General features: G+C 39.1%; 1 protein-coding gene and 1 pseudogene across 1 annotated transcript; both read left to right on the plus strand.

The window, feature by feature from the left end:
• Window positions 1-834: 834 nt before the first annotated feature.
• On the plus strand, window positions 835-4485 carry LOC121257514 (mechanosensitive ion channel protein 8-like). The gene is made up of 5 exons (XM_041158537.1): window positions 835-2644; window positions 2915-3038; window positions 3359-3652; window positions 3746-3948; window positions 4089-4485. Exons 1-5 carry the CDS (start codon window positions 1074-1076, stop codon window positions 4378-4380), a joined length of 2484 nt encoding a protein of 827 aa, XP_041014471.1. The 5' UTR covers window positions 835-1073; the 3' UTR covers window positions 4381-4485.
• Window positions 4486-9102: 4617 nt separating this feature from the next.
• Window positions 9103-11821, plus strand: LOC121258806 (annotated as a pseudogene).
• The last annotated feature ends 960 nt before the right edge of the window (window positions 11822-12781 follow it).

Raw genomic sequence — 12781 nt, forward strand, 5'->3', positions numbered from 1 at the left:
CTGCGTCTCCTACAATTTGTTTTCTTTTCTTTTCTCCACCCCCCCCTCCCCCTCCCCCACCGTTTCTGTTCCCGCCCCCTACCATCTCCATGTGACGCGGTGGAGAATCCGTGTGAGAGGGGTTCAATTTCGAGAGAAAGAGAGAGAGAGGGGCTGCATTGTGGGGGGTTGGGGTCCTATCAGGAGGTAACCGATGAGGGGGAATGACTGCTGATAGAGGTTGGCGAAGAGTTGCAGCAGCCAGGTTTATGTAAAATGACTGTCACATTAAAAAAACAAAGCGATTAGGAAAATGTTACATCTACCGTTCCTTCTTTCCGTTTTTGTTTCTTGCTTGACGTGGCATGCTATTTTTTATTTTTTCTTCGCCATTTCATTTCGTCTTCTCCATACTCACCCATTATCTCTCTTTCTCTCGTCATCTCCCTCAACTTGTACTGTGCTACTATTCCCTAGCTACTTCCCTCCCTGTTCTTTTGTAGTTTGTTTCTTGCTTTTTTCTGTTCTCTTTCAAATCTTGTCAGATACTATCATCCAATTGATACTCTAATTACCTTCTATCCGTCCTTTTCTGTTTTCATTTCAGCTGTACAGGGTCTTTAGGACATAAATGCATGCCTCCTTCATGGGTTTTCTTTTAATTTCTTAATTGATCTGCATTTTCGCTGCAGACCTTATTTTTCTCTTTTGATTTCCTAATTCTGAATGGTATACATGCTTTAGTTTTGATAATTACTGGACGGGTATTTTGAAAAAGAAAACATTTTCTAGACATGAAGTCTACCTCAGTTGCTTTGTTCTGATCTAGACTAAATTCCATGTGAGAAGCACTGTCTTGCTCTGTTTCAGCAACATATGGATGATTTCATGCTATCCTTTGATCGATATAGGCGCGGTGAAGATATAATATATGCGCGGTGAAGATATAATTAAATCCTTCGAAATATATGGACGTTCTACAAGCATTCAAGGAACATCTCTGCTGGAGGTTGCTCTGTGACTTTGCCCACGAATAGCTCCCCATTCTTTTCCACCAGTACGATTCCGAATAGCTCCCAGACTTTGCAGCAATCATGAGGGCAGTTGAGTCATCCGAACACGGAGAAGTCGTCGTTAAAATCGACGAGGGAGATTCAAACAGTAAGGATGTAGTGGATACCGTTAAGAACGACAAGAAGAATAAGATTTGTAGGGAGTCCAGCTATGTATCCGGCGAGATGTCTCTGGACATGGATGAGCTCCGCCCCAACCATCGGAATCTGAACTTACCTTCGGTGACAGAGTCTCCGGAGAAGCCCCAGATGTCTAAGGAGCTCAATATCTCGAATGTTGGGGTTGAGGCCGCAGACGATAATTATGTGCGACATCGTAACAAGGAACCGTCTTACGACAGAGAGCAACAACCACAGTCGCAACAATGTCGCGATGGTGGGTCTGGGGATTTAGGTGGAGAGGAGGTGAGGTCATGTACATCAAATGCATCGTTTCAAAGAAAGTCGAGCTTGTCGAGAGCGAAAACAAAGTCGCGGCTGATGGACCCACGTGAAGAGCTAGAGAGGCGATCGGAACGGGTTCCTAGGTCGGGTCAGCTCCCCGGCTTACCTCCGAAGGCGTTGGAAGAAGATGAAGACGATCCATTCTGGGAGGACTTGCCGGACGAGTACAGGAAGACGAAGCTGAGCGCTTTGACTGTATTGGAATTTGTGAGTTTGGTTGTGATAATTGCCTTTTTTATTTGCTCTCTTTTTATTCCTTATCTGAAAGAGAAGAACTTGTGGAAGCTCAAACTGTGGAAATGGCAAGTTCTGATATTGGTTTTGATATGTGGGAGGTTGTTTTCTGTGTGGGGGATTCGGATCCTAGTGTTCTTTATAGAAAGGAATTTCGTTTTACGTAAAAGGGTTCTTTATTTTGTATATGGTGTACGAAAGGCCGTGCAGAATTGTCTGTGGTTAGGGCTTGTTTTGCTAGCTTGGCATTTTCTTTTTGATAAGAAGGTTGAGAGAGAGTCCAAGAGTGATAAGCTTAAGTATGTGACTAAGGTGCTTTTGTGTTTGTTGTCGGGTACCTTGGTCTGGTTGGTGAAGACCCTTATGGTGAAAGTTTTGGCTTCTTCTTTCCATGTTAGTACCTATTTTGATAGGATTCAGGAGTCTTTGTTTACTCAGTATGTGATTGAGACGCTTTCGGGGCCGCCATTGAGTGAGATTCGGAATGCAGAGGAGGAGGAGGCTAGGCTTTCTGATGAGGTCAATAAGTTACAGAACGCTGGTGCTACTGTGCCCCATGATCTCAAGGCAACTGCTTTCCCTCCACCAAAGAGTGGAAGGGTTATAGGGAGTAGTGGACTTCTGCCGAGGAGCTCAGGTGTGAAAAATGACAAACTGTATCAGGCAATGCCCAAGAAGGGAGATGATCAAGGGATAAGCATTGATCACCTACATAAGTTGAATCCGAAGAATGTATCGGCTTGGAATATGAAGAGGTTGATGAGGATTGTTCGGAACGGGACTCCTACTACCGCGGATGAACAGATATTGGATGCCACGAACGAGGATGGGTCTAATACACAAATTAGGAGTGAGTTGGAGGCGAAAGCTGCAGCCAAGAAGATATTTCAGAATGTCGCCAGGCATGGGGCCATGTAAGTCCTTACTCCTTGATATTTTTGTTTTTTAACGTTTTGCTTTTCTTGAGCTTTTCATGTTTCCATTCAGACTGGATCATGAACACCCATTTTTGAAACCTTTCTTTTAAAGTCAGGGATAGATATTTGTCTATATATCCTATATGTGGAGTACCATGAAAATTAAGGATTTATACTGATCACCTTTCCGTTGTATATACAATTTGGTTTCAGTTTTTCTTGTTCACTTAATAAATAATCAATCTCTATTATTATTTGCTTTGTCAGGTACATCTACTTGGAAGATTTGATGCGATTCTTGCGGGAAGATGAGGCTTTGAAAACCGTGGGTCTCTTTGAAGGAGCCTTTGAGACCAGGAGAATTAGCAAATCATCCTTAAATAACTGGGTGGTAAGGATTGGTCAACAAATGGCTTCTCATTAAATATTTCCCCTTCTTCACACTAATGGATAAATTAGAAGCAGCATGCTTTACAATCTTTGAATTCCATGCATGCAAGTTGGTGCAAATATCTTAAGAGTTTGATCCACTATGACGAATACTTGCTTTTTCCCGAGAGGGACAGTCGTGGAAATGAGTCCTAGTTCTTCAAATAATATCCTATTTCACATTATGTGGATGCACATGAAATGTCATCATGATTTGACACAGACATGGTTATGTTTTACTCGGTGTTTATAATGGGATGAAATTGCATATACTTATGCCAGGTCAATGTATTTAGAGAGAGGAGAGCACTCGCTTTGACGTTGAATGATACCAAAACAGCCGTGAATGTACTTCATCGTGGTTTGAACGTGTTAGTTAGCATTGCTATGTTAGTTATTTGCCTTCTGATTCTGGGAATCGCCACCACCAAATTTCTTCTCTTTTTAAGCTCTCAACTCCTCCTTGTTGCATTTATTTTTGGGAGCACCTGCAAGGCGTTGTTTGAAGCAATCATCTTCATCTTTGTAATGCATCCGTTTGATGTGGGAGACAGGTGTGAGATTGAAGGAGTTCAGGTAACTTTCCATATTTGAAATGTTCATATTTTTGCATGTTTTTGCCTTTCAATTCATATTAGGGGGGACTAATCCATTTTTTTAAAATTTCAGATGGTTGTAGAAAAAATGAACATCTTGACTACTGTATTTCTGAGATACGACAACGCGAAGGTTTTTTATCCGAACAGTGTTCTTTGTACCAAGCCTATCAATAACTTCTATCGCAGTCCTGAAATGGGAGATGCTATTGAATTCTACGTCCATATATCAACTCCGGCAGAGAAGATTGCCACCATTAAACATAGAATTATAAGGTATGTGCAAGAATTAAGATAACGTCTAGCTTACTGCACAATGTCATTTATATATATATATATATATCTATCTATCTGTCTATCCATTTATAAGTTTCTAATTTGTCTACCATTTTCTCCTTTTGTGGATGCCATTGCAGTTATGTTGAGGGCAAGGAAGAGCACTGGTATCCTGCACCCATGTTTGTATTCATGAATATGGAAGAGTTAAACAGAGTGAAGTTGGCTGTTTGGCTGACACACAGAATGAGCCATCAAGACATGGGAGAAAGGTGGGTAAGGAGATCTCTTTTAGTTGAAGAGATGGTTAAGATTCTCATTGAGCTTGACATTCATTACCGCCTGTTGCCTGTCGACATTAATATCCGCACCATGCCTCATGTGAGCTCCACCCAACTTCCCTGTACTTGGACGACAACCAGTACTAGTTGACTGCAAAAGCACAAGACCAAACTAAATATTAATGTAGCTGCCAGGTTTGGCGATACACTCTCATAGAAAGAGATTCTGTACAGAATGCAGAATTGATTTCGTGTATGATCGATTATGTTTAGGTAGTCAATATCTTTCAAAGTCTGTAAATACATCGAATTAGAACAAAATCTAAATCAAGCTACTGTTCAAGTGGATTGATTTTTTTTTCTTTATAAGATGTCGACACCCCAATTCTATTTATAATCCTCACTTGTGGCAAATGGACACCTTATAATAAGAGGAGGAAAGGGGTTATAGAAAATGTCAAACCTAGTCTACTATAAAAATAAATATACCTAGAAAAAATTAGTACAATTAGACCAGACAAAAAGTTTAATGCCAAAAGAAAAAAACATTTCGAATGTAAGAATGCCATCCCATATGTTAGAATAATACCAAGAAGGTTGAGAATTATTATTAAGCTAATTAATAGTAATAAAAGAGTTAGACTCCACAATAAACTCGGTAATACTAAGATGGTAACATAAGGTAAGACCCATGTTGAAAGCAGATAATTCAACAAAAGGGTTAGTACTTAAACCTAAAAAGCAACAGAAATCAATAATAAAAGAACCATCTTAAGAACGTAAGACTCCCCCACAACCTACAGGCTCAGGGTTAGTTTTAGAGGCTCCATCAATGTTCAACTTAAGGGAATCAAGAGGGAGAGGAAACCACTTGACCAGGAAAGACCTTCTAGACCTAACAATAATGACATGAATATGGAGAGACCTCAAAATGGAGGTATTAGACTTAGAGATGAGAGTTTTATACTTTAAAAGGCGGCTAATATCTCTCAACCAGACTCTAACCTTATTAATAAGATCTATTATGAGCAAGCCAAATTTCCAAAAATGAGAGTCGAAATTAACATAACAGTTAAATGGAATTGGTCAGAGTCTCTAAAAGAGCACCACCAGTGGCTTGTTCTATTTTTTTCAACTAGTAGAAACAATGGGAATGAGACGAAAGAGAGAAGATAAATGATGAGAGTCCCACACTTTTGGGTCTTTTTATCAAGAAGGATACCATTATACCAAAGTTTCAAGCAAAGATGGAGATTTTCTTAGGCAGGGCTTTGTTCCAAATGATAGAGAAAGCAAAGGGAAAAGGAGGAGAGTGATCTCTAACAAGTCCCAAGTTGACTTAGTAGTGAAGAGACCATTCAAAGTGTGCTTCCACATTCTGGTGTCTAAACTAGATTTATGAGTGATAAAGTATTGACTAATTTCTTGAAGGAGAGAATGATCACCAAGATTAGAAATCCAATCCCAATGTCAGCCATAATGGGAACAAACATCCTTGATTTGCAAGGTGGGGTTAGAAATGTTTAAACTATTCGGGAAAAAGGGACCATAGCAAGGCCAGTTACCATACATTAAAACTTAAGTCACTTGAGCAAATTTTCCATTAGCTATTCTGGGAATGATAGGCAGGATATTACAGATGACTTTCCAAGAGTTAGAGTGAAAGGTTTATCCACAATTTGTTTCAGTGGGAGCACATCATGCATGTATTTTTGTTGTAAGAATTTAGCAGAAAGAGACTCATAATGCAAAACTTCCAAGCCAGCTTACAATGAAGAGCTTTGAGAATTCCTAAGATCCAAGCCGCCTTTGGAGAAGGGGCGGGAAATTAGATTCCAAGAGATCCATTGTTCCTTAAAATGTCCTTATACCTTCCCCAGAAAAAAAAGTGGCAAAATATTTTTGAATGATATTAATCGCTTTTTTGGGGGGTTGAAGAACAAAGAGAAAATGGATCGGAATAAAAGAGAGCACAAACTTAAAGAAAAGTAAGTTTCCTTATAGTAGATAAAAGACGACTTTTCCATTAGCAACCTTCCTACGGATTTTGGAAAAAATGATATCATAGGAAGATATAAGAATTTTACCATAAGAGATAAGGGCCCTAAGGTAAGTAGTGGAAAATTTACCTTTTCTAAAGTTAGTGTTAGCCTCAACAATGTGTTTTTTAGATATAGAAACATTATTGTGAAGAAGAAACATGCTTTTAAAATGATTGAATTCTGCCCAGAGATAGCTTTATGACGAGAAATGAAACCCATAAGATTATTGGCTTTTTTCTTAACCATTATTGAAGATTAAAAGGTTATCCACAAAAAGAATATGAGAAATAGAGGTGCAACCATGAGGGGCAACATAAGAAATTGTGTGACCATCCTCGACGATATGGCTAAGACCTTTGCTTAAAGGTTCTTCATTAAGAATGAAGAGTAGAGGCGATAAGGGGTCACCTTGTCTTAAACCCTACCAGAGGTAAAATAACCATTGTGGGTACTATTAAGGTATACAAAAAAGTAGGACAAGAGAAGCAATGTTGGAACATAGAGATCACATCCCTATTTAATCCAAAGAAGCAAGGACATAAGAAAGATAATGATAGTTAACTCTATTTAAAGATCTAAGCAGATCAACCTTGAGCGTGACATTGTTATCCCTAACTTGCCTAGCAAGGTTGTGAGTCACTTCGTGTGCCAAAGAAATGCTATAAAAAATGAGCCTCCTTGCAACAAAGCCTCCTGATGGGCTCAAACGAGTTTGGTTAAATAGAGAGAAGAAGAAAAACCATCAAGACTAGGAACTAAGTTAAAATGAATTATTAATGCATATATCGCACAACAGGCCGGGACGGAGGAAAGAACTATCCCTGGCCCACAATGATGATTCAGGTGTTGATATAGTGCTATTTGCGTTCATCTATTAACGAAATAATAAATAAGCGTATAAAAATGAATAGAGAGACACAGAGATTTATGTGGTTTGACGTAATGATACATTCACGGATTATTTGGGGGTGAATTCCACTATGATAGGTGATTTATTTGAAGCACTTGGATTTATTTGAAGCACTTCCTTGTTGCATTTATTTTTGGGAACACTTGCAAGACGGTATTTGACGCAATCATCTTCTTATTTGCAATGCACCCATTTAATGTGGGAGATAGGTGTGAGATTGACGGAGTTCAAGTAACTTTCCATCTTTGAAATGTTATATTTTTGGAAGTTCTTGCCATTCAATTCATACGCAAGGGGGACTAATTGGTTCTTTGAAAAATTTCAGATGGTTGTAAAGAAATGAATATCTTAACTATTGTATTTCTAAGATACGACAACACGAAGATTGTTTACCCAAACAAGATCCTTTCTACGAAGCCCATCAATAACTTCTATCGCAGTCCTAACATAAGAAATGCCGTTGAGTTCTGCCTCCATATATCAACTCTGGCAGAGAAGATTGCAACCATTAAACACAGAGTTATAAGGTATGTGCAGGAATTAAGATAATTAACTTGAAGCTTCTAATTTGTCCATATATAAGTTTCTAATTTGTATACCATTTTTGCCTTTTATGGCTGCCATTGCATACAGTTATATTGAGGGCAAGAAAGAGCACTGGTATCTCTCACCCATGTTTACATTCAAGGACGTGGAAGAGTTAAACAGAGTGAAGATAGTTATATGACTGACACACAGAATGAACCACCAAGACATGAGAGAAAGGTGGGCAAGGAGATCTCTTTTGGTTGAAGAGATGGTTAAGCCAGGTTTATGTAAAAATGACTCGCATTCAAAAAAACAAATTACTGTCACATTTTTTTATTTCTTCACAGATATGTATTTTCCAGCTTGCTAACATAACATGAATAGAGGGAGGAGAAGTAGGCCTAGTTTGAACAGTGTTTATTATTTATTATTATTATTTATATATTTTTTTTATTATTTAAAATACCACCTTATCCAAACGCAGTTGTAGACGCGTAGTCATAATTTGCAGTAGGGTGGGCAGCGAGGCAACTTCCACTCTGCCCCCGCATGGCGGGGCAGACAACCTCGCTCCGTCCATGCGGGGGAGGGGCCCCCGCCCCGCATCTAGGGCCCCTAGCGGGGGTTGGTGGCGGGGAGGGCCCGACCCTGCCTCGGATTTGCCCCGCCCTGCCCCGCTTACATTTATATATATATATTATATACATATATATACATAAACATAAATATATATTTATATTTTACAAATTGTGTATATATAAATATATATTACAATTTGTTAAATTTGTTCACAAAATATGTATTGGAAAATTTAAAAATTACATAGTTTTTAAATTACAGACATATTTACAAAATTTAAATTTATAATTTGAGTCTAAAAATATATTTTTAATTACTTTTATACTTACAAATAATTTTTAAATAAAATAAAATATAGTATTTTTTTTTAAGTAGAAGAGGCCGCACCCCGCCCCCGCGTCCCGGGAGCGGGGGACTTCGGTCATTACGTGAAAAATACAGGGATTTTCTTATTTTTACGCCGAGCCAAACCCCATGCACGCAGCACACTGCGGCAGAGATTGCTCTCTCTCTCTCTGTCTCTCGTCTGTGTTTTGAAAACTGCACATTGTTTTATTGCATTAAAGAGTACACGCGTCGACCGGATTTTCTCGAAAAGCTCAGGAAATCGCCAACTTTCCTAACATCCCCACTAAAAAAATAGTATATGCGCGGTGAAGATATAATTCTTATATGTAACAGCAAATATTTTATTTTATCGCTATCAAATATGGATTTCTCTGGAGAGAAATCCTTCGAGATACATGGACGTTCTACAAGCATTCAAGGAACATCTCTGCTGGTGGTTGCTCTGTGACTTTGCTTTGCAGCAATCATGAGGGCAGCTGAGTCATCCGACCACAGAGAATTCGTCGTTAAAATCGACGAGGGAGATTCAAACAGTAATTATGTAACGGATACTGTTAAGAACAACAAGAAGAACAAGATTTGGAGGGAGTCCAGCTATGACTTTTGGAAAGACGATTGCCAAACCAACGACGACGACGTTCGCAATGATGTTATTAGAGAGAACGACTTGAATAATGGAAATGGTGGGGGTTTTTATTTTGTGCAACGTGGGCAAGGGAAGGAGGACCCCCCATCGAAGTTGATTGTCAGTTCCTGCACAAACAGAGGCTGTCCGGCGAGATATCTCTGGACATGGATTTGGGAATGGATGAGCTCCGCCCCAACCATCGGAATCTGAACTTACCCTCGGTGACAGAGTCTCCGGAGAAGCCCCGGATGTCCAAGGAGGTCAATATCTCGAATGTTGGGGTTGAGGCCGCAGACGATAATTATGTGCGACATCGTAACAAGGAACCGTCCTACGACAGAGAGCAACAACCACAGTCGCAACAATGTCGCGATGGTGGATCTGGGGATTTAGGTGGAGAGGTGGTGAGGTGTACATCAAATGCATCGTTTCAAAGAAAGTCGAGCTTGTCGAGAGCGAAAACAAAGTCGCGGCTGATGGACCCACCTGAAGAGCCAGAGAGGCGATCGGAACGGGTTCCTAGGTCGGGTCAGCTCCGGTCCGGTTTACTTCCGAAGGCGTTGGACAAAGATGAAGAAGATCCATTCTGGGGGACTTGCCGGACGAGTACAGGAAGACGAAGCTGAGCGCTTTGACTTTATTGGAATTTGCGAGTTTGGTTGTGATAATTGCCTTTTTTATTTGCTCTCTTTTTATTCCTTATCTGAAAGAGAAGAACTTGTGGAAGCTCAAACTGTGGAAATGGCGAGTTCTGATATTGGTTTTGATAAGTGGTAGGTTGGTGTCTGGGTGGGGATTCGGATCCTATTGTTCTTTATAGAAAGGAATTTCGTTTTACGTAAAAGGGTTCTTCATTTTGTATATGGTGTACGAAAAGCCGTGCAGAATTGTCTGTGGTTAGGGCTTGTTTTGCTAGCTTGGCATTTTCTTTTTGATAAGAAGGATGAGAGAGAGACCAAGAGTGATAAGCTTAAGTATGTGACTAAGGTGCTTGTGTGTTTGTTGCTGGGTACCTTGGTCTGGTTGGTGAAGACCCTTATGGTGAAAGTTTTGGCTTCTTCTTTTCGTCGTAGTACCTATTTTGATAGGATTTAGGAGTCTTTGTTTACTCAGTATGTGATTGAAACGCTTTCGGGGCCGCCATTGATTGAGATTTGGAATGCTGAGGAGGAGGAGGCCGAGGCTAGGCTTTTTGATGAGGTCAATAAGTTACAGAACGCTGGTGCTGCTGTGCCCCATGATCTAAAGGCAACTGTTTTTCCTCCACCAACCTAGTTACTTAGAGTTTGACCGAGGTGAAATGTGAAACCACAAATGCTCGGTCTTAGTCATAATCTGTAACTCATCAATATTTTGCACATTTACGATGATTTTGTCTCGTGTGAGCAAGCCATCATTGGCACTTGCAAAGAGATTTCATGTAAATGAGTCCTAGTTCTTCAAATACTGTCCTATTTCACATGATTATGTGGATGCACTTCTATGAAATGTCATCATAATTTGACATAGACATGGTTATGTTTTACTTGTTAGTTATAATGGGATGAAAATGCATATATTTATTCCAGGTTAATGTGTTCAGAGAGCGGAGAGCACTTGTTTTGACATTGAATGATAACAAAACAACCGTGAATATACTTCATCGTGTTGTGAATGTGTTAGTTAGCATTGTTATGTTAGTTATTTGCCTTCTGGGACTCGCTACCACCAAATTTCTTCTCTTTTTAAGCTCTCAACTCCTCCTTGTTGCATTTATTTTTGGGAACACCTGCAAGATGGTATTTGAAGCAATCATCTTCTTTTTTGCAATGCACCCATTTGATGTGGGAGATAGGTGTGAGATTCACGGAGTTCATGTAACTTTCCATTTTTGAAATGTTATATTTTTGGAAGTTTTTACCATTCAATTCATACGCAAGGGGGACTAAATATTGGTTCTTTGAAATTTTTTTGATAGTGGTAGAAGAAATGAACATCTTAACTACTGTATTTCTGACATACGACAATACGAAGATTGTTTATCCAAACAATATTCTTTCTACTAAGCCTATCAATAACTTCTATCGCACTCTTGACATGGGAGATGCCGTCGAGTTCTGCATCCATATATCAACTCTGGCAGAGAAGATTGCAACCATTAAACACAGAGTTATAAGGTATGTGCAGGAATGAAAATAATTAACTTGAAGCTTCTAATTTGTCCATATATAAGTTTCTAATTTGTATACCATTTTCTCCTTTTATGGCTGCCATTGCATACAGTTTTATTGAGGGCAAGAAAGAGCACTGGTATCCTTCACCCATGTTTATATTCAAGGACGTGGAAGAGTTAAACAGAGTGAAGATAGCTATATGGCTGACACACAGAATGAACCACCAAGACATGAGAGAAAGGTGGGCAAGGAGATCACTTTTGGTTGAAGAGATGGTTAAGCTTTTCCATGAGCTTGACATTCAATACCGCCCGTTGCTTGTTGATATCTATGTCCGCACCATGCCTCCTGTGAACTCCACCCGACTTCCCTCTACTTGGACAACAACCAGTACTACTAGTTGAGTGCATAAACGCTATCATGCCAAACTAATTATTAATGCATGATCTCTTGAGCTGCCAGTTTTCGTGATATGTAACACTCTCATAAAATGGGACTCTATATATATAGAATGCAGAGTTAATTTAGTGTATTATCAATGTTGTTTAGGTATACTAGTCGATATCTTTTGAAGTCTGTAAGTATTAGGTAGTCAAAATCATGCGAGATTCAATCTAAAAATTATTTAAACTTTAAAATATTATGTTAGGAAAATTCTTTCAACTTTAAAATTGAGTTAATTTAGTGTATTAAGCCGAAAACCTACTTTGTTTTTTTCAAGGCACTAAATTAATATTTTTGTAGAAAAATGAACACGGGAACCACGATAATAATTTTATAAAGTGCTTTAGGCAGATGCTTATTAAACAGTTTACTACTTAAAAACTTTTTATTAAAGTTATAAAATTAAAAGCTCCGTTACCGGTAGCAATCCAAATAAATACTAAATTATAATTGTTGTAAACATGGTGGGTTTTGGGCCGATGCTTTCAAGTTTGCTCAGAATGGGCTCTCTATTAGATATGGGCCCAAGATCAAAGGCTGCAGCAAAGCAAGGCACGGCGGGTCCATGACGAGCCCAAACCTCATGCTTAATTCACTACAAGAAAAATGGTCTTTTTCAGCACACTATTTCTTCACAAAAAGTATCTAAAATTGCCGGGAATATGTTTTTCCGTTGTTTTTTAAGTTGCTGCACGTCGGTTGGCATTGTTTGTTCACTTATGTGCGAGAGCAACGAAACTCAAATAACGTTGCAAAAAGTACTTATGGCTATTTTTTCTCCTGCATTTACCCAATGTTTCACCGTAAATGAACATCCCAGACTCTACAAACTATCGTTGGGAAAACTTTGTTGTAGCGTGTAATGTCGTCGTAAATGATTCTTGAATTGTTGCAAATGCTCTTTTGCATCGATCAAACCT

Source organism: Juglans microcarpa x Juglans regia, chromosome 3S (assembly GCF_004785595.1).
Source record: "Juglans microcarpa x Juglans regia isolate MS1-56 chromosome 3S, Jm3101_v1.0, whole genome shotgun sequence".
NCBI classification, from domain to species: domain Eukaryota; kingdom Viridiplantae; phylum Streptophyta; class Magnoliopsida; order Fagales; family Juglandaceae; genus Juglans; species Juglans microcarpa x Juglans regia.